This window comes from Salarias fasciatus, chromosome 19, assembly GCF_902148845.1.
Source record: "Salarias fasciatus chromosome 19, fSalaFa1.1, whole genome shotgun sequence".
Lineage (NCBI taxonomy): Eukaryota > Metazoa > Chordata > Actinopteri > Blenniiformes > Blenniidae > Salarias > Salarias fasciatus.
Window position 1 is genome coordinate 24,058,699 of NC_043763.1, and position 24,428 is coordinate 24,083,126.

Sequence of the window (24,428 nt, forward strand, 5' to 3'; positions counted from 1 at the left end):
GAAAGCTGAAGTACAAATTCCAGAAAAGGGTACAGCTGCCAAAAAGAGTTTGTCTGAGAAAGAGGCTATAAAACCAGAAGCAGTAATTATGGTGGAATCTGTGGAACCTGAAGAAAAGATACCAGCAGAGTCCAAAATTTCAGATTTAAGTCTTTCAAAAAAAGAGTCTGATAAACCAGAAGCAGTAATTAGTGTTGAGTCTGCAAGACAGTATGAAGCCAAGCCAAAGGAAGGTGTCAGAGTCTCCAGTGAAGATGTTCTACAAGGTGCCCGTCAAAGTTCAGACACAACAGTTGCAGAAATTAGTGTTTCTGTAAAAACTACAGTGAACCCAGTCATCATATTAGAATCAACTGGAGGCACCGAGGCCAGACCGAAAAAGGCCACAGACATCAGGATAAAAGAAGACCCCAAAGTTTCTTCAAAGGATGAGGCTGATACTTCCCCTCAAAGCCGAGACAAAAAGTATGTCACAAAGGAGAAAATGTCCAGGAAGGCTGAAGGACAACTTCCAGAAAAGATGACAGCTGCAGAAAAGAAAGAGGCTGTCAAGCCAGAAGCAGCAATTATGATGGAATCTATGGGAACCAGAGAGACCAGACCTGAAGGGTCCAAAGATTCCCGCCGAAAAGAACTTGCTAAAGCCTCCACCATAGATATGATTGATGGTGCAAAGTTGTCTGAAGAAAAGATACCAGCATTGTCAGGAAGTGCAGGTGTAAGTCCATCAAAGAAAGGTTCACACAAACCACAAGCAGTAGTTAGTGTTGAGTCTGCAAAAGAAGCCAAACCAAAAGAAGGTGTCAGAGTCTCCAATGAAGCTGTTCTTAAAGGCACCCCTCAAAGTTCAGAGACAACAACTGCAGAAATAAGTGTGTCTGGAAAACCTCAAGTAAAGCCAGTCACAGTCATCGCATCAGAATCAACTGGAAGGACCAAGGCTAGACCTAAAGTGGCCAAAGAGAGCAGGATAACAGAAAAACCTAAAGTTTCTTCAAAGGAAGAGTCCGGTACATCATCTCAATACCAAGATCCCAAAGAGAAAAAAGATTTAACTGTCACAGAAACAGCAAAGGTGTTAACTACAGAAATCATTGATGGTGCAATCAAGCAACTGGAGGAAAACTCTGATACAACTGAGAAGATCCCCAAAACACCTGAAGGAGATGCAGAAGCTGTGGTTAAAGGTGAGCGTGTGGAACGTCCTCTGGTTCAGCCTGAAGAGGCAAAAGTTTCCAAAGTCTCCACAAAAGGTGAGCCTGAAATCACACCACTCCTCGAAAAGTCTGTTGCAGTTGAGAAAAGCTCCAAGACGCCTGAAGCAGAAATCAGCTCATCTGAGAAAGACTCTTCAAGACCAGAGACGGTAATTAAACAAGAGGACATGAAACCTCCAGAGGCCGAAGCTGTTGTCAAGAAAGAAAAGATTTCATCAAGTAAGAGAAAGCCACAAGGTCCCAAAGGTTCTCCAAAACCCTCGACAAGTGATCTGACAACGACCAGTGAGGAAGATGTATCTGACAAGGTCTCAGAACCAATCAATGCTGAAACTTTGGGTGAAAAGGTTGTGACAACTGAGAGAGTTCCCAAGACTCCTAAAGCAAAAGGAAAAACAGTCATTGCTGTTGAACACATTAAACATCCTGCAGCTCCTCCTGAAGAGCTCAAGAGTCCACCTTGAAAGAAGGTACAGAAGTCCCAACAGCAGATGTGCTTGATAGTTCAGCCAACGAAAAGTTTGTCACCGAGAAGAAAATCCCCAAAGCACCAGAAGTACGTATCATCCAGCTGGACATGCCGAGCACTGCAGAAGAGACTGGTGGAGACTTGATGAGAGTGATCAATGTGCCTCAGACGAGTGATACTGGAGTGGAAGCGCACATCAGCATTGAAAGCAAAGACGAAGCCTGTTTGAGTGAATCCGCTCAACCGTTGTCAACTGTCTTTGCAGAAGGGCAGCCAGGTAATGCAGAGACAGGGACTGCAGAGGATTGGATGTGGAAACCAGCAGCAGTGATTAGCCTGGAAACCATGAACAGTACTAATGCTACACCTGGAGAGGTGCAAAACCTTGACATGGATGTGTTAGATGGGGCACCTCGGAGACTGGATGAAAGGCATGTCAGACCTGAATCCTACATTCCAGCAGAGACGACAGTGACAGAGATAAGTGTGTTTGAGAATGACAGTGATCAACCAGAGGCAATCATTATTCTGGAAGATGTGGGAACCAGAGAGGATGGAGAGAAAATCAGCCTGAAAGAAGAGTCCAATGTCTCCTCTGAAGTCAAGCTTGATGCTTCACCTGAAAGTCAGACTGAAAAGTTTGTCACGAAGGAGAAAATCTCCAAGAAAGCTGAAGTACAAATTCCAGAAAAGGGTACAGCTGCCAAAAAGAGTTTGTCTGAGAAAGAGACTATAAAACCAGAAGCAGTAATTATGGTAGAATCTGTGGAACCTGAAGAAAAGATACCAGCAGAGTCCAAAATTTCAGATGTAAGTCTGTCAAAAAAAGAGTCTGATAAACCTGAAGCGGTAATTAGTGTTGAGTCTGCAAGACAGTGTGAAGCCAAGCCAAAAGAAGGTGTCAAAGTCTCCAGTGAAGATGTTCTACAAGGTGCCCCTCAAAGTTCAGACACAACAGTTGCAGAAATTAGTGTTTCTGGAAAAACCACAGTGAATCCAGTCATCATATTAGAATCAACTGGAGGCACCGAGGCCAGACCGAAAAAGGCCACAGACATCAGGATAAAAGAAGACCCCAAAATTTCTTCAAAGGATGAGGCTGATACTTCCCCTCAAAGCCGAGACAAAAAGTATGTCACAAAGGAGAAAATGTCCAGGAAGGCTGAAGGACAACTTCCAGAAAAGATGACAGCTGCAGAAAAGAAAGAGGCTGTCAAGCCAGAAGCAGCAATTATGATGGAATCTATGGGAACCAGAGAGACCAGACCTGAAGGATCCAAAGATTCCAGCCCAAAAGAACTTGCTAAAGCCTCCATCAAAGATGTAATTGATGGTGCAAAGGCACCTGAAGTAAAGATATCAGCATTGTCAGGAAGTGCAGGTGTAAGTCCATCAAAGAAAGGTTCTGATAAACCAGGAGCAGTAGTTAGTGTTGAGTCTGCAACAGAAGCCAAACCAAAAGAAGGTGTCAAAGTCTCCAATGAAGCTGTTCTTAAAGGCACCCCTCAAAGTTCAGAGACAACAACTGCAGAAATAAGTGTGTCTGGAAAACCTCAAGTAAAGCCAGTCACAGTCATCGCATCAGAATCAACTGGGCGGACCGAAGCTAGACCTAAAGTGGCCAAAGAGAGCAGGATAACAAAAAAACCTAAAGTTTCTTCAACGGAAGAGTCCGGTACATCATCTCAATACCAAGATCCCAAAGAGAAAAAAGATTTAACTGTCACAGAAACAGCAAAGGTGTTAACTACAGAAATCATTGATGGTGCAATCAAGCAACTGGAGGAAAACTCTGATACAACTGAGAAGATCCCCAAATCACCTGAAGGAGATGCCGAAGCTGTGGTTAAAGGTGAGCGTGTGAAACGTCCTCTGGTTCAGCCTGAAGAGGCAAAAGTTTCCAAAGTCTCCACAAAAGGTGAGCCTGAAATCGCACCACTCCTTGAAAAGTCTGTTGCAGTTGAGAAAAGCTCCAAGAAGCCTGAAGCAGAAATCAGCTCATCTGAGAAAGACTCTTCAAGACCAGAGACGGTAATTACACAAGAGGACTTGAAACCTCCAGAGGCCGAAGCTGTTGTCAAGAAAGAAAAGGTTTCATCAAGTAAGAGAAAGCCACAAGGTCCCAAAGGTTCTCCAAAACCTTCTACAAGTGATCTGGCAAAGACCAGTGAGGAAGATGTATCTGACAAGATCTCAGAACCAATCAGTGCTGAAAGTTTGGGTGAAAAGATTGTGACAACTGAGAGAGTTCCCAAGACTTCAAAGGCAAAAGAAAAAACTGTTGAATACATTAAACATCCTGCAGCTCCTCCCGAAGAGCTCAAAGAGTTCACCTTGAAAGAAGGTACAGAAGTCCCAACAGCAGATGTGCTTGATAGTTCAGCCAACGAAAAGTTTGTCACTGAGAAGAAAATCCCCAAAGCACCAGAAGTACGTATCATCCAGCTGGACATGCCGAGCACTGCAGAAGAGACTGGTGGAGACTTGATGAGAGTGATCAATGTGCCTCAGACGAGTGATACTGGAGTGGAAGCGCACATCAGCATTGAAAGCAAAGACGAAGCATGTTTGAGTGAATCCGCTCAACCGGTGTCAACTTTCTTTGCAGAAGGGCAGCCAGGTAATACAGAGACAGGGACTGCAGAGGATTGGATGTGGAAACCAGCAGCAGTGATTAGCCTGGAAATCATGAACAGTACTAATGCTACACCTGGAGAGGTGCAAAACCTTGACATGGATGTGTTAGATGGGGCACCTCGGAGACTGGATGAAAGGCATGTCAGAGCTGAATCCTACATTCCAGCAGAGACGACAGTGACAGAGATAAGTGTGTTTGAGAATGACAGTGATCAACCAGAGGCAATCATTATTCTGGAAGATGTGGGAACCAGAGAGGATGGAGAGAAAATCAGCCTGAAAGAAGATTCCAATGTCTCCTCTGAAGTCAAGCTTGATGCTTCATCTGAAAGTCAGACTGAAAAGTTTGTCACGAAGGAGAAAATCTCCAAGAAAGCTGAAGTACAAATTCCAGAAAAGGGTACAGCTGCCAAAAAGAGTTTGTCTGAGAAAGAGACTATAAAACCAGAAGCAGTAATTATGGTAGAATCTGTGGAACCTGAAGAAAAGATACCAGCAGAGTCCAAAATTTCAGATGTAAGTCTGTCAAAAAAAGAGTCTGATAAACCTGAAGCGGTAATTAGTGTTGAGTCTGCAAGACAGTGTGAAGCCAAGCCAAAAGAAGGTGTCAAAGTCTCCAGTGAAGATGTTCTACAAGGTGCCCCTCAAAGTTCAGACACAACAGTTGCAGAAATTAGTGTTTCTGGAAAAACCACAGTGAATCCAGTCATCATATTAGAATCAACTGGAGGCACCGAGGCCAGACCGAAAAAGGCCACAGACATCAGGATAAAAGGAGACCCCAAAATTTCTTCAAAGGATGAGGCTGATACTTCCCCTCAAAGCCGAGACAAAAAGTATGTCACAAAGGAGAAAATGTCCAGGAAGGCTGAAGGACAAATTCCAGAAAAGATGACAGCTGCAGAAAAGAAAGAGGCTGTCAAGCCAGAAGCAGCAATTATGATGGAATCTATGGGAACCAGAGAGACCAGACCTGAAGAATCCAAAGATTCCAGCCCAAAAGAACTTGCTAAAGCCTCCATCAAAGATGTAATTGATGGTGCAAAGGCACCTGAAGTAAAGATATCAGCATTGTCAGGAAGTGCAGGTGTAAGTCCATCAAAGAAAGGTTCTGATAAACCAGGAGCAGTAGTTAGTGTTGAGTCTGCAACAGAAGCCAAACCAAAAGAAGGTGTCAAAGTCTCCAATGAAGCTGTTCTTAAAGGCACCCCTCAAAGTTCAGAGACAACAACTGCAGAAATAAGTGTGTCTGGAAAACCTCAAGTAAAGCCAGTCACAGTCATCGCATCAGAATCAACTGGGCGGACCGAAGCTAGACCTAAAGTGGCCAAAGAGAGCAGGATAACAAAAAAACCTAAAGTTTCTTCAACGGAAGAGTCCGGTACATCATCTCAATACCAAGATCCCAAAGAGAAAAAAGATTTAACTGTCACAGAAACAGCAAAGGTGTTAACTACAGAAATCATTGATGGTGCAATCAAGCAACTGGAGGAAAACTCTGATACAACTGAGAAGATCCCCAAATCACCTGAAGGAGATGCCGAAGCTGTGGTTAAAGGTGAGCGTGTGAAACGTCCTCTGGTTCAGCCTGAAGAGGCAAAAGTTTCCAAAGTCTCCACAAAAGGTGAGCCTGAAATCGCACCACTCCTTGAAAAGTCTGTTGCAGTTGAGAAAAGCTCCAAGAAGCCTGAAGCAGAAATCAGCTCATCTGAGAAAGACTCTTCAAGACCAGAGACGGTAATTACACAAGAGGACTTGAAACCTCCAGAGGCCGAAGCTGTTGTCAAGAAAGAAAAGGTTTCATCAAGTAAGAGAAAGCCACAAGGTCCCAAAGGTTCTCCAAAACCTTCTACAAGTGATCTGGCAAAGACCAGTGAGGAAGATGTATATGACAAGATCTCAGAACCAATCAGTGCTGAAAGTTTGGGTGAAAAGATTGTGACAACTGAGAGAGTTCCCAAGACTTCAAAGGCAAAAGAAAAAACTGTTGAATACATTAAACATCCTGCAGCTCCTCCCGAAGAGCTCAAAGAGTTCACCTTGAAAGAAGGTACAGAAGTCCCAACAGCAGATGTGCTTGATAGTTCAGCCAACGAAAAGTTTGTCACTGAGAAGAAAATCCCCAAAGCACCAGAAGTACGTATCATCCAGCTGGACATGCCGAGCACTGCAGAAGAGACTGGTGGAGACTTGATGAGAGTGATCAATGTGCCTCAGACGAGTGATACTGGAGTGGAAGCGCACATCAGCATTGAAAGCAAAGACGAAGCATGTTTGAGTGAATCCGCTCAACCGGTGTCAACTTTCTTTGCAGAAGGGCAGCCAGGTAATACAGAGACAGGGACTGCAGAGGATTGGATGTGGAAACCAGCAGCAGTGATTAGCCTGGAAATCATGAACAGTACTAATGCTACACCTGGAGAGGTGCAAAACCTTGACATGGATGTGTTAGATGGGGCACCTCGGAGACTGGATGAAAGGCATGTCAGAGCTGAATCCTACATTCCAGCAGAGACGACAGTGACAGAGATAAGTGTGTTTGAGAATGACAGTGATCAACCAGAGGCAATCATTATTCTGGAAGATGTGGGAACCAGAGAGGATGGAGAGAAAATCAGCCTGAAACAAGATTCCAAAGTCTCCTCTGAAGTCAAGCTTGATGCTTCACCTGAAAGTCAGACTGAAAAGTTTGCCATTAAAGAGAAAATCCCCCGAATGGCTGGACCTCTTCCGGAAAGGACAACAACTGTAGAAAAGAAAGAGGCTGTGAAACCACAAGCAACAATTATGGTGGAATCTATTGAAACCAGAGAGACTAAACCTGATGGATCCAAAGATTCCAGCTCACAAGAGCATGCCAAAGCCTCCCCCAAAGATGTAGTTTTTGGTGCAACGACATCTGAAGAAAAAATAACAGCATTGTCAGGAAGTGCAGGTGTAAGTCCATCAAAGAAAGCTTATGATCAACCAGAAGCCGTAATTACTGTTGATTCTGCAAAACAACCTGAAGCCAAACCAAAAGATGCCAAAGTCTTCAGCGAAGACCCCAAGGTTTCTTCAAGAGATGAGTCTGATACTTCACCTCAAAGCCGAGACGAAACATTTGTCTCAAAGGATAAGATCTCCAAGAGGCCTGAAGGACAACTTCCAGAAAAGGCGACAGCCGCAGAAAAGAAAGTGGCTGTCAAACCAGAGTCAACAATTATGGCAGAATCTTTGGGAACCAGAGAGACCAGACCTGAAGGATCCAAAGATTCCAGCCCAGAAGTAGGTGCCAAAGCCTTCACTAAAGATGTAATTGATGGCGCAAAGGCTCCCGAAGAAAAGATACCAGCATTGTCAGGAGGTGCAGGTTTAAGTCCATCAAAGAAAGGTTCTGCTAAACCAGAAGGGGTAGTTAGTGTTGAGTCTGCAAAAGAAGCCAAACCAAAAGAAGGTGTCAACGTCTCCAGTGAAACTGTTCTTAAAGGTGCCCCTCAAAGTTCAGAGACAAAAACTGCAGAACTGAGTGTGTCTGGAAAACCTTCAGTAAACCCAGTCACAGTCATCACATTAGAATCAACTGAAAGCCTCGATGCTAGACCTAAAAAGACTGAAGTAATCAGGCCTAAAGAAGACCCCAAAGTATCTTCAAAAGATGAGTCTGATACTTCACTTGAAAGCCGAGGCGAAATGTTGGTCACAAAGGAGAAAATGTCCAAGAAGACTGAAGGTCGACTTCCAGAAAAGGTGACAGCTGCTGAAAAGAAACAGACTGTCAAACCAGTTGCAACAATTATGGCGGAGTCTGTGGGAACCAAACCTGAAGGGTCCAAAGATTCCAGCCCAAAAGAGGTTGCCAGAGTCTCCACCAAAGATGTAACTGATGGTGCAAAAGTAAAGATACCCGCAGGGTCAGGAACTGCAGGTGTAAGTCCTTCAAAGAAAGGTTCTGATAAGCCAGAAGCAGCAATTAGTGTTGAGTCTGCAAAAGAGTATGATGACAAAGTCCCCATTGAAGGGATTCTTGGCCAGGTAGAGAGTTCAGAGACAAAAACTGCAGAACTGAGTGTGTCTGGAAAACCTTCAGTAAACCCAGTCACAGTCATCACATTAGAATCAACTGAAAGCCTCGATGCCAGACCTAAAAAGACTGAAGTAATCAGGCCTAAAGAAGACCCCAAAGTATCTTCAAAAGATGAGTCTGATACTTTACTTGAAAGCCGAGGTGAAATGTTTGTCACAAAGGAGAAAATGTCCAAGAAGACTGAAGGTCGACTTCCAGAAAAGGTGACAGCTGCTGAAAAGAAACAGACTGTCAAACCAGATGCAACAATTATGGCGGAGTCTGTGGGAACCAAACCTGAAGGGTCCAAAGATTCCAGCCCAAAAGAGGTTGCCAGAGTCTCCACCAAAGATGTAACTGATGGTGCAAAAGTAAAGATACCCGCAGGGTCAGGAACTGCAGGTGTAAGTCCTTCAAAGAAAGGTTCTGATAAGCCAGAAGCAGCAATTAGTGTTGAGTCTGCAAAAGAGTATGATGACAAAGTCCCCATTGAAGGGATTCTTGGCCAGGTAGAGAGTTCAGAGACAAAAACTGCAGAACTGAGTGTGTCTGGAAAACCTTCAATTCCCAAGGTGCGTCAGGGAAACATTCTCGAAAAGACGGTAATTACAGAAATTAAGTTATCTGAAAAAGATCCAGTTAAACCAGAATCTGGAGTTCCAGTAGACCAGTTGAGCACCACAGAGGAAAGACCGAAGGAGGCCAAAGAGTCCATCTCAACGGCTGAAAGCAAGTCCATCGTGACGAAGAAAGTCCACAAGACACCTGAAGTGTCTGTCCCTGAACCAAGCGAGAAACAAGCTGGAAAACCAGGAACTGTCATTTCACCACAACAGGTGGAAACTTCTGGGGTGAAAGACTCCAGTCGGGCAGGAGGTGCAACAGTCCCAAAGGTGAAGGATGGAGCAGAAACTTCAAGAAAGAAAGGAGCTGAAGGAGACGCCAGAGCTGGTCAACCGTCCCAGCCGACGATGTCAGCCTCCACCGGTCAGCCAAAGCCACAGGTATGACTAAAGACCCAGCGATCTGTCTTCACATTAAGTGATTCATGTGTTTATTTTTTTTTCTTGGATAAATAGATCAATCAGGTGCTCTAACAAGGAAAGGGAGACATTTTGTTAAAACAAAGTGACCAAACACAACAGTTTTGTAACTTTTCTTAGTTTCCTTGAGGTTACACATAGGGATGCACCCATAACACTTTTTTCAAGGAAGAGTATGTCACTCATTGCTCCTACTCCATGTAAGAAAAAAGACACAGTACAAGCATGAAACCTGTTTTAAAAAGTAAATCATGCACACTTTTTCATGTTGTTGTATATGTATATATATATGTAATTTTAGTACCTTGCAACACTGAATATGTGTCAGACTTTTTTCTTTATTGCCAAGACGAATGCTTTTCCCACAACATGCTGTCTCTTCAGTGAAATACATATTTCCATAATTAGAGAGGATGCCAGTTCCCCTGCCTCAGGGAAGTCATGTGATCACCTGTGATCATGTTTAATCTGCTTGTACCTGCAGGTACATGCACTGACACATTTTTTAGAGGTAAACACACCAACGACGGATTTTCTGTTCTCATTTGTGAGAAATCCAACAGATTTCATTCCGTACTGACTCGGTACTGCCTGTGTCATATGCCTGGTGCTCATACGGGACTGGAGACAGGAGACGCTCATGTATTTTCTCACCAAAGTAACATAAGCTGCCTGGAGGTAGAAATATGAGCCAGAACAGGCATCAAACCAGGGACTTTCACAGGGAGTCACGATATCAGAGAGATTAACTGTCACTTCTGTTCATGTTTACTGTTTCAAACTCCCGTCACCACAGGGGATTCACGGTTCATCAGCTGAAGTGATCTCAAGCAGAGTACCAATATACCGGGAGGGTCCGTCCTCTCAGGGAGCAGGAGGAGGCGCGAGCAGCGAGGAACCAGACGGAGCCGCCATGAGGAGTGTCTTCACCGAGATCCAGCAGCTGACGGGTTCAGGACCCGACAGTCAACTGTTGGAGGTATTTGGGACTGCCGTCTGAACTACTTTCAGTGACGCTGTCGTGTTTTGGTGTTGATCTCGTACAGTGAATACAGCCTAAAGCAGTTCACACACAGGTCAGGTTTGACTCCACCAGTTCAAATGAGCTGAATAACGTCATTATAACCTACAAATACCTGAAAAAACGGAACATCTTCACATTCAATGCTCTTCTTCCAAATTCTCCGATCTGAAATCCTGCCTGCGATATCGGCAGCGTTTCCTGCTTCTTTTCTGCATCTTTCAGCCTCGATTCTTCTTCAAAAATGCAACATGTTGTCACTTTAATGCTAATTTACTAGCACTAGCATAGGCCTTCTGCAGGTCAGTTCTCTGTGTTTTCCTCCACTGTTTGGAAACTTTACGACACATTTGTCAGTGGACACATTTGGAATTGCAGTGATTTTGGCCCGTGTCCAAGATGGAGCCTGTGACCGGTTCTCTGGTTCAGGTCCCTTTTTGGACAGTTTTGATCAATCAGACTTTCTGGACGTGAGTCCAATCTAAAACTTATCTAATACGCAGATGACACGATGCTCTGTGACCGTCTTGAAAGGAGCAGCTTTAATGAAATCTACTCAGAGAACCTTCCCTTCTGCACATCTTAAAGTAGCGTCATTATCCGTTTCTTTATATTGAGGTCAGTTCCCGAAGCCTCCTGGAGCCCTAAACTCTAAAGTCCCAACTCTGCCTGAAGTATGGAACTGATATGAATTTAGTTTCAATGAAATATTTGTTCTAGAAACACAATAAATCAGTGTGAAACGAATGAAAATGAACTCATGAACATCTCATTAAACAATCTGCATTTTGTTTATTTCATCGCCACTGATTTTTATTGATAAGAGAAACAATACATCTATTGTGTAAAGCACTTTTCAGGATACTTAATAAGGTGAAAGATAAAGACAGACACAAACAGATTGATTAGGAAGGAGGTATAAAAGCAACTAAACATTCAAGCAGATCTTGAACAGAGAAATTTTGAAAAAAATCTAACAAGAAAATTCAGAAAGGATTTATCCATGAAAGTTCACAGCTTGTCCTCCACATTTATGAAACACTTATTGAAGCCACACAAGGCAGAAATGAGGTTCACTTTCACTGTGATGCTGTTAAAACTTGTTCTGGCTCATTAAAAGGCTGTGTGTGGCATGTGGTGTGTGTGTGTGTTTTCAGGGTGAAGCAGAGCAGGACGATCCGGCGGCTCTCATTGCTGCCAGCAGTGATTCCGATGCTCCCCTGAGTCGACTCGTATCTAAACTCCTGAGCTGCAGGAGCCGCCCGGCGGAGCGGAGCCCAGCGGCCATGGCCCGGCAGGTGGAGGAGGTTAAGGTGAGACGACGGGCCGATTCCTGACAGGCGGCAGCTTCAGAATTGCGCCTGATACGAGTGTGAACGCTCCCGCAGGAGTGCCGAGAGGCCGCCCTGGCCCAGGTGTCCCTGCTGTCCCAGGTGAGCGGCGCCGACGCCGACCAGCGAGCCGCTCTGGACCACGCCGAGGATCGGTGGAGCGTCGCTGCTCACGATGCCGCCGCCGTGCTCCAGAGCAAAGAGGCCGAGCTGCGCCTGGTCAGAGATTACTGCAAACAGGTGGAGGCAGTCAGGACGGCTCTGCAGACGCACAGCGCAGGACTGGAGCCAAGCCCGACGTCAGTTCACCTCTTCTTACTCTTAGAGTTGTTTTTTTTAGATATTTAGCAAACCATAAATCCGTTTCTTTCTAATGTGTTACCACTGACAGGATTTGACATGCATCCATTCTCCTCATAATAATATGGAGATAATTTTGTTTCTTTATTATTCAATCAATCGAAAGGTTTTGCAACCAAAAAAGAGAGTTGAGACCAAAAAACATAAAGTTGCAGTCAAAATATAAAAGTTCAATCAAATAGAATAGATCTGAGAACAAAATAATTTAAGTGACAGCCCCACCAAAATTTTTTTGAGATCAACACACCGCACACCACAGGAAGATCGGACCTGAACTCATTTGCATACTCCCGACAATCAGACCTTTGCCGGTTTCAGTCGGAAGGAGAAAGCCAGGGCAAAATTTGGCCCCATTAATAACGGGCAATTATCCTGTAATGTGTACTGGCCTTTACCGAGTGTGGAAGCAGCCAGCAACAGCACAGAGACGGGCGACCAATAGGAGTTCTTCTCTCTTCCACCAGTGTTGACCCCGCCCATTGGGTTCAGTCAGATTCGCAAGCAAAACTTTAGAATTCAAAACCAAAGCTTTTTTCTGTTTCGATCTCAAAAAATTTTTGGTGGGGTTGCCTCTTAAATTATTTTGTTCTCAGATCGATTCTATTTGATGAACTTTTATTTTTTAATTGCAACTTTATGTTTTTTGGTTTCAACTCTCTTTTATGGTTGCAAAACCTTTTTGATTTATTGAATCGTCTGACCTTCCACCCCAATGAGAAGAAACTCAGTGTTTGACAAAGCAGCATTCATGCTGTAATTTTGCATCACAAAAAACCTCCATCAGGAGACAGAGGTGGAGCGTGTGTCTGGACTGGTTGGGGAGAGGTGATAATTCAGATTTTAAAACTAAAATTAGCCAAAAACTAAAAAATAATGGTTATTATCAACAAATGGAAGAACAAATACAAAGGTGTCAGATGACAGACCATAGAAGAAGAGACACAGAGTAGCTCCACGCTTTGAGTCTAAACATATAACATTCAGATAGAAGTAAAGATGCTTTGATCCTTCTAATTTATCGGAATTGAACCCACTTCCTGGTTTTTCTTCTGCAGGTCTCCGCCGGAGAGCAGCTCCGAGCAGGCGGAGCGTCTCAGCTCCTTACAGAAAGACATGGACCAGAGCAAAGCAGCCCTGAGCGAGCTGCTGGCGACTCACACCCGGCTGTGTCCGCTGCTCAGCCAGTCTGACCGGGCCAACGCTCACACCGAGCACGGCGACCTGCAGGAACAGTGGAGAGCCCTGGAAAGAGCCGTGGAGAGCGCCCTACATCACGCCAACGCCCGCTCTCGGGCGACGAGCGACCTCCTCACGGAGCTGTCGGCTCTGCAGAAACGATTGGAAACCGTCGGCGAAGGCCTGGGAGACGAGGCTCCTTTAGGAACTCAGTGGGATTGCAAGAAGGCGCAGCAGCTGATGGAGGCCAACGCCGAGGTCAAAGCGGCGCAGCAGCAGTTCGCTCACCTCCAGCAGCAGGCCGACTCACTGCTCCTCGGCTCGCAGTCAGAGACGGAAACAAAGCAGATCCAGGAGGAGCTCCAGAGGGTCAAGGACAAACTCAGCCGCACGGAGGAGCTTGTTTCCTCCCAGACGGTGAACAGCAGCAACCCCATCATGGAGAAGATGATGGCGGTGATGAGGGACGGCCTCGCCTGGGCCAAGCAGACAGAGAGCGACATCGAGGGCCGGAGGAAGAAGGTGGCTCTCCTCCCCGAGGAGGTCCATCGGCAGCTCAGAGATCTGAAGAAGCTGCAGTCGGAGGTGATGGCCAAACAGGGCCAGCTGGAGTCCCTGGTGGAGGAGGCGGCGGAGCTGCTGCCACAGCTGGACCAGGCGGAGGAAGTGCCCATGGTGCAGGCTTCTCTCCGAAGTCTGGAAGAACTCTCAAAGTCCACCGCCGAGAAGCTCTCCAAGGCTGTGAAAGAGACGGAGTCGGGACTGCAGACCAGAGAAATGCTGTCCCAGCAGATGGCCGACATGGACTGCTGGGTGGGGGCTTATCTGAACCGGGAAGCCTCCAGAATTCCCGACAGCGAGTTCCGAAGTCCCACCGAGCTGGAACGCAGAACTAGCCAGATTCAGGAAACGCTGTCCGAGGCCGAGAAGCAGGCGGCGGCATGCAGTGCTCTTCTGTCAACGAGTAAAGACATCGCCTCTGAACTCAGCGACAGAGAGACCCGGCAGCTCTTTGACAAGCTGTCCAACCTGCAGGAGGACATCCAGGACATCACCGAGTGCGAGAAGGCCAACCAGAAGGAGCTGGAGGAGCTCATCCAGACGGTCGAAACTAGCAAGCAAAGCCTGGACAGTCTGGAGGCCGGCCTGAGGCAGATGCTAGTAGATCTGAGCAAACACAGGTTCCCCGTCACAACAGAGTCCGTTCAGGCCTTGGAGCCTCTCAAAGACACGATCATGGAGAGCAAGAACCAGGTTGACCTGCTGCCACCCTGGACTCCCCAGGAGAAGAAAAGAGAACTGTACTCAATCATTTCCGAAATTCACAGCAAAATTTCCACCCTGGAAATGACAGCAAAAGACCAGGAGAGATACCTGAACATGAGGCAGAGGGTGGAGGACCTCAGAGACAGCATCCAGGAACAGGTTCTCCAGACCAAAGACGAGAGCCGGGGCGTGGAGGAGAGGTTCAAGATGTGCCAGTCTCTGTTTGTCCAGGTTCCTCTGGTGAAGGAGCTGTGTGAGGAGGCTGGTTCCAACCTGCAGGTGATCTCTGCAGACCTCTACCCTTCACAGCTCAACATGGAGCAGCAGAGGCTGAAACAGAACAAGGAGAGCCTCGACGCCCTGGAGCTGACGCTCACCGACAACTTCAAGACCATGGAGCCGAAGCTCCTGCAGGAAGTGGACCTGGAGTCGGAGAAGAAGGCCACTCGGGCCTTCCTCCACCGGGCCCAGCAGGAGCTTCAGACGCTCCCCGTGCTGGATCCAAGTGAGGCGGCCATCTGCAAAGAACACCGCAGAAGGATGTCTCTGAAGAAGATGGTTGAGACACGAATCAAGGCTCTGGAGGTTCTGCAGCAGAAGGGAGACCAAGAAGAACCAGAACACGAGCCTCTAACAGATCTGAAGGATGAGATTCTCAAAGAATGTGACACTCAAATGGCAAGTTGAATCATTTCTCATGGTTTCTAAAAGGGTGTGGACTGTTGGCTTATTCCCTTCTGCATGGTTGGTATTCCAGGAGAACATCTCCCAGGCCAGGGAGTCCCTGAGGAGCTACACCGCTGTGGTTAAAGACGCGGCCCAGTTCCTGAAAGGGGTGGAAGCCTCTCTGCTGCCCCCTCATGGCTCCTCTGGACCCTGCAGTGAGAGCGTGGAGAGGACCCAGCAGGCTCTGTCTGCCCTGCAGCAGCAGTTCCAGACCCACGTGGAGAAGCTCCAGAACCAGGGCGCCCTGCATCCGTACCTATCCCCACAGAAGGTGGAGCAGCTGCAGGAGAACATCCTGAGCCAGCTCCTGGTCCGGATGTCCACTCTTCAGGCGAAGGGACACGTCCAGCTGGAGGCTCTCAACAGGTACAGGTCACTCGGTAGTGGGTTTCCACTGGCTGTGGCTCCGGATGTCTAGCTGCTCCGGTTCGAGTTTCTGGCTCTCAATCTAAACATATGCTGTTAGCTTGATTACACAAATGGAGTGAAAGTCTGTCTTTGTGTTGGCCTTTTGATGGGCTGGTGAACGTTCCGTTGACTCAGATATAGCGGGTTTATTTGGGTCTAATAGGCACGTTTGCCTCACAGTGTTGAATTCCCATGTGGAGTTTTTAAAGTTCTCTGAGGCCTGGTGTTGGTTTTCTCTGAATACGTCTTCCTAAGGCAGCCGAGTTCATGGAGGCGGTGACTCTAATCAGCCTGTTGGAGTGTCTGTCTGACCTGTGATGGTCTGGTGAACTGTCCACTGCACACCCTGCACCTACTGTTAGCTAGAAAAGGTTTCAGCATCGAGAAAACTGGATCTAGAAGCTGCTCACTCAGTCAGTCCTGCCGGGCCCACCGGTCATAATCGTTTTGTTTTACGAGACATTAAACTGTCGACGTTTCTCTGTAGATATGCAGAACTGCAGAAGAAATACACCAAGAGCCAGGATGAACTCATCCACGGAGTGAAGGTCGCCGAGAAGAAGCTCGTCCAGCTCATCTCTCAGAAAGTCAGCAGTCTGGGTGACTGTGTTGACCAGGAGGCCAAGCTGAAGGTACGTACGTCTCAAATCTCTCCTCACTCTGAAACCGAACAAACGGGACTGACAGGGATCCGACTGTGGTTCAGGCTCTGTGTGAGGAGGTGGACTCCCTGCTGGGCCGTCTGGAGGAGCTGAAGGAGTGGCGCCCGGAGCCCAGCTGTCGAGGGGAGAGGGAGGCCGCCGTGACGGCCATCCACAGGCGGATATCCAGATTACCCCAACTGACGCAAAAGCTGATGGCACGCAGCAAACAGAGGGTCGCGGAATGGAAAGACATCTCCACCAGTGTAAGGGAGTCACCCAGACAGGAGCTGTACTCCGAGCTTATTTAGTGTTTTCCTCGCATCAAACACTCCCAGTCCTCATGTTTCAGCTTCATGTGTCAGAAATTCTGTTCCTCAAGGATCTGGACTTGGACCACTGTTTAGAACCAGAATTTAGAATCATGCTTAGCTGATGATGTGATTTTGTGATGGCTGACTTTTAACAATCTGTGAAATTTTAAAAACTTCCTCATTTTGTGAGCCGAGATCAGGAGACAGCAGTTCATGGAACATCGCTCCTGTAGATCTCAGACCAGCTGTTCACATGTCGGCGTGTGGTTTCTGTCAGGTGGAGCAGGCCTCCGCCCTCCTGGACCAGGTGGAGGCGGAGCTCCCGGACAGCTCCAAGGTGAAGGGCCCCACCGACGAGCTGCAGGACCTGCTGCAGTCCTGGGAACAGTACCAGGACCGGCTGGACTGCGAGCACCGAGCCCTGTCTGCTCTGGAGCTGCGAGCCGCCCGGGTGCTGGGAGTCCCCGCCCACCTGGAGAAGGCTCCGCCCACTCCGCTGTGCCAGCAGCTGCAGGTGATGCAGGACCGCTACGGCAGGTGAGGCCAAGTCAACAAATCCAAACCTACAGAAACATACCAGCTCCTACCACTAGAGGTCACTGTGTGGCCACAGGAACCATCGTCTGGAAAGTCTGCTTTAAAGAGTTTTTAAATCGTGTGTGTCTGTGTGTGTCAGTGTGACTCAGAGGAGCAGGGAGGGTCTGCAGGAGGCCCGGGTGGAGGTGGAGGACCGGGAGCGTGTCCGCGAGGAGCTGCAGGGGGTCCAGACGTGGCTGCAGGATGCAGGAGTCCGTCTGTCCAGGATGAAGGAGAGCAGCAGCTCCCAGGATCTGCAGGTGGAACATCCTCCACAGTCCTCACACTCCAACCCGCCTCACAGCTCCGAGTCACCGTGTGCTCGCTGTGTTCCTCAGGAGCTCTACAGCCAGCTGTGTACCCACAAGGCCTTGCTGCAGCGCATCGCCGAGCGCCTCAGCAAGAAGTACTCGGACATGAAGACCAAGCTGCCGCCGGAGGTCCAGGCTCAGGTGCAGGAAGCCACCAAGATGCTGATGGACGTGGAAGCAAAGGTGCAGAAAACCTGAACTGCCCTCTAACGGAAAAGTCTGGAAATGCAATAAATTCACACAAATTCTGCCAGTAACTAATTTAACAGATGTCATTTTCCAATTATTTTGCAATATATTACTATATATTTACCAACATATTTCAAGTACTATAGTTGTAAATATAAACAAGCACTCTCCTGGATTAATGTGTAAATGTGAGACTTTTCTGAAATGAAACTGAATCGTGGTGGTGTGCGCGTGGCTGTAGTCTGACTGTGAAGCCTGTCTTCCTGACGGGGGTTTAGGTGGGGGTGGTGGTGGAGGACAGCGGCCCGGTCCACAAACTGGGGGCGAAGCTGTCCGAGATCCAGGCTGGTCTGGGATCGGTTCAGAAGAGGCTGGAACAGAGGAGCCCCAACATGATCGAAGCCAAGGTCACTCAGAAGGTCAGTCAGGCCGCCGCCCGGGTCCTCATGGCTTCTCTCCCGGACCTGGACCGTGTGGTCGCAGTCTCATGTGGGCCTGGTGGTCTTTCAGCGGGTCTGGGACGAGCTGGATCAGTGGCACTCCCAGCTGGCGGCCCTGGAGGTGAAGCTGCAGGACCTGGACCGGCCCGAGGAGGCGCTGTCGCTCACGGAGAGGCTGGTGGAGGTGCAGGCGCTGCACTCGGTGCTGTCCAAGCAGGCGGAGCAGAGGACCACCCTCATCAGCAAGGTGACTGTTTCAGCAGACTCCTGTTTACTGTGTGAGGCACCGAGCACCCCGGCTCCTTCAGCAACATGAAATACGCCCCACTGTGAGGAGCATTAGCATGCCCACATCACAGCTAGCTTAACTCAACTTCCAGCAATATTAGCAATTAGCTACAGGAAGTATTTCCCATTGTATTTGTGTAGAGTTTCTCCACAGCTAATGTTGTTGTCAAGACCAAGACCAGAGCATCTGGAGACCAAGACCAAAGCACACCAAGACAAGAACATCCTGAAGCAAGTCCAGAACCAGAGTATTCCCAGACCAAGACCAGGACCAGGACCTTGACAAAAGTGCTCTGGAGACTATTCTGAAGTAGTGCAGTACTACAACAGTAGTTCCAGCATCAGCCTGTATCCACAGCAGCAGTGATTAGAATTGTCGCCCTTAAATCATTGTTAGCTTAAATTTCGCTGCAGCATTAGCAATTAGCAACATCAAAGAAGTAGTATTAGCATGTTGGCCTAGCTTAAGCAGCAGTGTTGAAGTTTTGTTGAATGTGTGTGTGTGTGTGTGTGTGTGTGTGTGTGTGTGTGTGTGTGTGTGTGTGTGTGTGTGTGTGTGTGTGTGTGTGTGTGTGTGTGTGTGTCCCCCTCAGGTCCACTCGTGGCTGCAGCAGCACCAGGAGATGATCAGCAGCTCTCAGAGTTGGATGAAGGAGGCTCAGTCGTGGCTGGCCTCGCCCTGCGTCTACACCACGGCCAAGTGTCTGAGCAGCCACGTGCAGGCGCTGCAGGTCAGTCCACTGCTCCACCGTGCAAATCCCATCTTTTTTTATAGACTTAATCCACCGTATTCTGATTTAGCTGCGTTGTAGATAGTGAAACATAGAAAACAGCATCATGCTGTGATGAGGGAGTGAATGTTCTCCCGGCTCCGCCGCAGACGGTGCTGGACGACTCGGCTCAGATCCGCGGCACGCTGCAGGGCTTCGGCTCCGTCCTGACGGAGATGTCCCAGCTGTGCGACGTGACGGCGCTGCAGGAGGCGCTGCTGGAGGCCGACGGCGAGGTTTCCAGGGTGCAGCAGAGCTTCACGGCTCCTCTGTCGCAGCTGGAGCACGCCGCCGCCGTGAGTCTCGGCGCCGCCGCCGCCGCCACCGTCCAGGGCGGAGAGCAGGGTCTTCTCACGGTGTGTTTGGACCTTCAGGAGGTGGAGGCCATCGAGACCGAGGTGAGGCGGATGGAGAGCGACGTGGACGACATCAGGACGCTACTGTCGTCTCCCGAGACGCTGCCCAGTCCGAAGGAGGAGCGGCTGAAGGTGACGAGACGGAGACGTGAAAACATCTCAGTCGCTGACAAGATCATTCATTCATTCATTCATTCATTCATCTATTTATTTTGTTTGTTAATCACATTCATTTTGTTATTCATTGTTTTTATTATATATGATATAGTGATTCAAATTATATCTATGTCATATAGAACTTTATTTGATGAAGTTATTTTTTCTTCTTCATTTATTTGTTTATTGAGGAACATAAGAAGATAATTGTTTTGGATTAGTTTAGTATTTCACGTTAACCTTTTTGTGTTGTGTAACAAAAAGTTTTAACATTTTTAATTTATGTGATCGTGACTTTTGTCCCATTTCATTTCTTAATATTTTAATTTATTTTTTATTTTTTTAACAATACGTCTGTTTGTGCGTGCGTGTGTGTGCGTGTGTGTGTGTGTGCTCGTGCAGGAGATCGAGCAGAGGATCCAGTCCATGAGGAGGACGGTGGCTGAGATCCAGAAGTGTAAACCTGGCCTGGACCTCCCGGAGCGAGCCGAGGAGACGCTGAGTGTTTTCTGTGTGGTGGATCAGCTGCAGACTCTGCTGCTGGAGCTGGAGAAGGTGGGGGCAGCAGCAGCGTTTATTCTGCGTGAAGTCAGGAGAGCTCTCCTGTTTCTGAACTCACCTTGACTCTCCTCTGATTTGACCTCCTCCATGACCTTGACTCTCTCTGCTCTTCACAGAAGATTCCAGCTTTCTTCATCCAGCAGCCTCCGACTCCGGTTCAGGAGAAAGCGGTTTCCCTCAAACAGGCTGTGGCGAGTCCTGACACACACACCCAGGAGGAGGTGAGGGGGGAGGAGGTGAAGGGGGAGGAGGGGGGGGGAGGAGGAGGAGGTGAGGTAGTAGAACACCAGATGAGTTCTAGATAACATGGAACCTCTGTATCCATCAGTAACATTCTAATGAGTCTGAAACATGAGCACACTGAATGGAAAGCTGAGTGATGAATGAGTGTGTGTGTGTGTGTGTGTGTGTGTGTGTGTGTGTGTGTGTGTGTGTGTGTGTGTTCTCGTATTTCTATCCTTGTTGGGGCCAAATGTCCCCACAAGGATAGCAAAACGTGGAACGACGTGCCTTGTGGGGACCTTTTTCCGGTCCTAAGTAGGAGAAACAGTGTTTTCTTGACCATGTTGTTGTTACTGAAAAAAGTAAAAGTGCAAAAACATTTCTTTAGGGTTAGGCTTTATTGTGGTGTGGGTTAGGGTAAGGGTCAGGGTTAGGGGCTAGACATGAATGGGAGTCAATGGAAGGTCCCCACAAGGATAGAAATACAAGACTGTGCATGTGTGTGTGTGTGTGTGTGTGTGTGTGTGTGTGTGTGTGTGTGTGTGTGTGTGTGTGTGTGTGTGTGTGTGTGTGAGAGAGATGAACAGTTCAGTAAGATGTGACTGTGTGTGTGTGTCAGACGGAGGATCCGGGTCATATCAGGATCGTCCACGTGGAACAAGACGTCCTGAAGAGGTCTGGAGCCGCCCTGCGCACCGTGGAGCACTCGTCCCCCGAGCAGAGACGGACCGGGACCCAGAGTGGCTCCCAGACCGGCTCCCAGAGCGGGGCCCGAACCGATTCCCAGACCGGCTCCCAGAGCGGGGCCCGAACCGATTCCCAGACCGGCCCCCAGACCGGCTCCCGAACGGGCTCCCAGACCAGCTCCCGAACGGGCCCCCAGACCGGCTCCCGAACGGGCTCCCAGACCGGCTCCCGAACCGGCTCCCAGACCGGCTCCCGAACCGGCTCCCAGAGCGGGGCCCGAACCGATTCCCAGACCGGCCCCCAGACCGGCCCCCAGACCGGCCCCCAGACCGGCCCCCAGATCGGCCCGCAGACCGGCCCCCAGGGCAGTTCCCAGACCAGGACCCAGACCAGGACCCCTGCAGACCCTCAGGTGAGCTGCAGCCGACCGGACCACGCTGTGTGTCCGTCGTTCCTCCGGCAGAGATGAGAAGAACACATCGGTCCTCGAGACCCAAGCAGCTGGTTCAACTTCAGATTCAACAACGTCAGATTTTAGTCACTTTATGGTTTTTATACGTTACTTTTATTTTGAATACAAACTGATTGAATCATGAACAAAAATCAGAGGAGCACAAAGAGTCGGGTCATTTTAGTGAACCGATCCGGAAGAACCGACTCTGCAGCTTGTTCCTGATTGGAGGAGGTGGTTCTAAAGCTTGTTCCTGATTGGAGGAGGTGGTTCTAAAGCTTGTTCCTGATTGGAGGAGTTGGTTCTAAAGCTTGTTCCTGATTGGAGGAGTTGGTTCTAAAGATTGTTCCTGATTGGAGGAGTTGGTTCTAAAGCTTGTTCCTGATTGGAGGAGTTGGTTCTAAAGCTTGTTCCTGATTGGAGGAGTTGGTTCTAAAGCTTGTTCCTGATTGGAGGAGGTGGTTCTAAAGCTTGTTCCTGATTGGAGGAGTTGGTTCTAAAGCTTGTTCCTGATTGGAGGAGTTGGTTCTAAAGATTGTTCCTGATTGGAGGAGTTGGTTCTAAAGCTTGTTCCTGATTGGAGGAGTTGGTTCTAAAGCTTGTTCCTGATTGGAGGAGTTGGTTCTAAAGCTTGTTCCTGATTGGAGGAGGTAGTTCTCCAGCTTGTTCCTGATTGGAGGAGTTGGTTCTAAAGCTTGTTCCTGATTGGAGGAGGTGGTTCTTAGGCTTGTTCCTGATTGGAGGAGGTAGTTCTCCAGCTTGTTCCTCATTGGAGGAGTCAGTTCCTGCGTTCTGTTCTCCTTCACCTCTAAAGAACCTGTCCTTGCTTACCAGAACGTCACGATGTGTTTTTCCTTCTCCGAGCTTCGGCGCTGCTAAACGAACCGTCTGGAACCGTCTGCTCGGCCGGTTCTCTCAGAAGTTCAGTTTGCGGGACGCTGAGCTGCAATCAGACTTATTTGATTGACCAGAGGATGAAAATTGATCAGCTGGGCGTCCCGGCTGTTCTCCTGATGGACCCTCCCCCCCTTCCCCCTCTCCCTCCCCCCTCTGTGTGACTGTGTGCCTCCATGTCAGCAGAGGGAGCGTCAGGGCGGGCTGCAGGCCGAGGAGGCCGCGGGAGGAGGAGGTGTGTTGTGGTGGCTCTGGGATGCTTTCCTTGGCGCCTCGCCAGAGGTAAACAGACCGAAAGCTGCAGTGGACCCCCCCCCCCCCACCCCACCGCCCCACCATCCCGTCTGTCCCCCTCCGTCTCTGTCCTGTCGCTTCCTTTCCATCCAGTGCTGCGGCTTCTGGAAGCTTCTCTGATTTCCAGGTTTTTGGAAGCAGATCTAAACTCCGCCTGCCTCCTGGCCGTGGCGCTCTGTGCATGGGGGGCTTCAGGGGTCTAACAGGTCATGGCAAGAACACTTCGGACTTAAACCCTCCTCGACCCCCCCCCCCCCCCCCCCCCCCAGCTGAACCCCTCTTGCCCCGCTACCCCCGCCCCCCTCCCGCTGCAGTGCCTGTGTTTCTCCACCAGAGGGCGGCATGCTGCAGTGTTTGCCCAATCGAAGTGAACTCATGAAGAGTTCTGGAGGTTCTGAAGGTTCTCTGTCCTTCCTCATATCAGGTGCAGCTGGATCCTTCATCTGAGAACGAACCGAGACCCCAACAACCTGCGGAAGGAACCAAGGTAACTAACTGTGGGGGTGGGGGAGATGATGGGGGGGGGGGGGGGGGGGGGGCACATTGTCAAGAGAACCCCTTGTTTTGACAGTCATGATTAGTCCTTTATCAAGTTTCTTATTTAAAAAATAAAAACCCTGAAGTGCTGCTGAATAGTTTAGTTCTCACTTCTGGGATGAAACAAGGAAACATTCGAACATGAAGTTCAGATATTAATCATGTAGGATGTTACAACTAGACAGGAAATAAATACAGATAAATAAATTAATCATCTGCATAAAGGTTTATTAAATAATCGTAAAATGTTCAAACTGACTAAAAACACATTTTATGCTCTGAAATTTGAAACATTCTCTCATTTCAATAATGTCTACATTCCTGTTGGTACATTCCAGAAACATTTGCTTTTTCTGTCCTGCATCGTCTTGTGCTGTTGTGTTCTAGAATGTCCACAAAGTTCTAGAATATCTTGAAAAGGTCTGGAGTGTCTGTAGCTTTCAAGGACGTGTCAGAGTGATAGAATGTCCTCAGAGTTCTGGAATGTCCTTGAATGTAGAGAATGTGACAGTTGTAGACTGTTTGAGGTTGTGAGATCTGGAGGAGTCCAGAACGTCCTGAAAGTTCCAGGATGAACATTTTGAATTTTGAGGCGTTTCAGTGACTTCCTGGCGGAGTTTGAATCTTTCTTGACCTTTGTTATTTTGGATAACATCCCAATCAAATAAAAACCTTACGAAACGGTCCCTCGCCCAGTAACAGATCAAAGTCCTTCAGTTTTATTGGTTCCTCTTTGGCCTTTGTGCTCTGGACGATCATAAAGAGACAGAGTGAAAGTTAGAGTGAATTGATCCAAGGAAACGAAACTGAAAGAAATGTTCGAAACTTTGGTGACGAACTCAAAGCACTCCATCAAATCCCTGCTTGAAGTCCGAGGCCTCGATCACACCTCAGCGTTTTCAGGTGAAAATCGGAGGCGTTCTCTCTGTTCTGGGAGTTTTTTGTTTCCATGACAACGGCACTCCGAGCCAATGAAAACACTCCGATTCCGTGGAAATCACAACTTTTCTGAAACGTTGCTGCCAAACATGCTCAGTAGACG

General features: G+C 48.2%; 1 protein-coding gene across 1 annotated transcript in view; it reads left to right on the forward strand.

The window, feature by feature from the left end:
* The window catches only part of syne2b (spectrin repeat containing, nuclear envelope 2b), a 120,281-nt gene that overhangs the window by 46,895 nt on the left and 48,958 nt on the right, over positions 1 to 24,428 (forward strand). Inside the window, 21 exon segments of the mRNA XM_030117541.1 lie at positions 1,952 to 9,372; positions 10,208 to 10,390; positions 11,590 to 11,745; positions 11,821 to 12,062; positions 13,179 to 15,243; positions 15,323 to 15,657; positions 16,187 to 16,331; positions 16,406 to 16,606; positions 16,932 to 17,191; positions 17,331 to 17,490; positions 17,572 to 17,724; positions 18,009 to 18,149; positions 18,241 to 18,417; positions 19,052 to 19,189; positions 19,339 to 19,524; positions 19,603 to 19,716; positions 20,143 to 20,295; positions 20,418 to 20,522; positions 21,143 to 21,622; positions 22,739 to 22,837; positions 23,274 to 23,336. Of these exon segments, the coding sequence (XP_029973401.1) occupies positions 1,952 to 9,372; positions 10,208 to 10,390; positions 11,590 to 11,745; positions 11,821 to 12,062; positions 13,179 to 15,243; positions 15,323 to 15,657; positions 16,187 to 16,331; positions 16,406 to 16,606; positions 16,932 to 17,191; positions 17,331 to 17,490; positions 17,572 to 17,724; positions 18,009 to 18,149; positions 18,241 to 18,417; positions 19,052 to 19,189; positions 19,339 to 19,524; positions 19,603 to 19,716; positions 20,143 to 20,295; positions 20,418 to 20,522; positions 21,143 to 21,622; positions 22,739 to 22,837; positions 23,274 to 23,336 (12,977 nt within the window).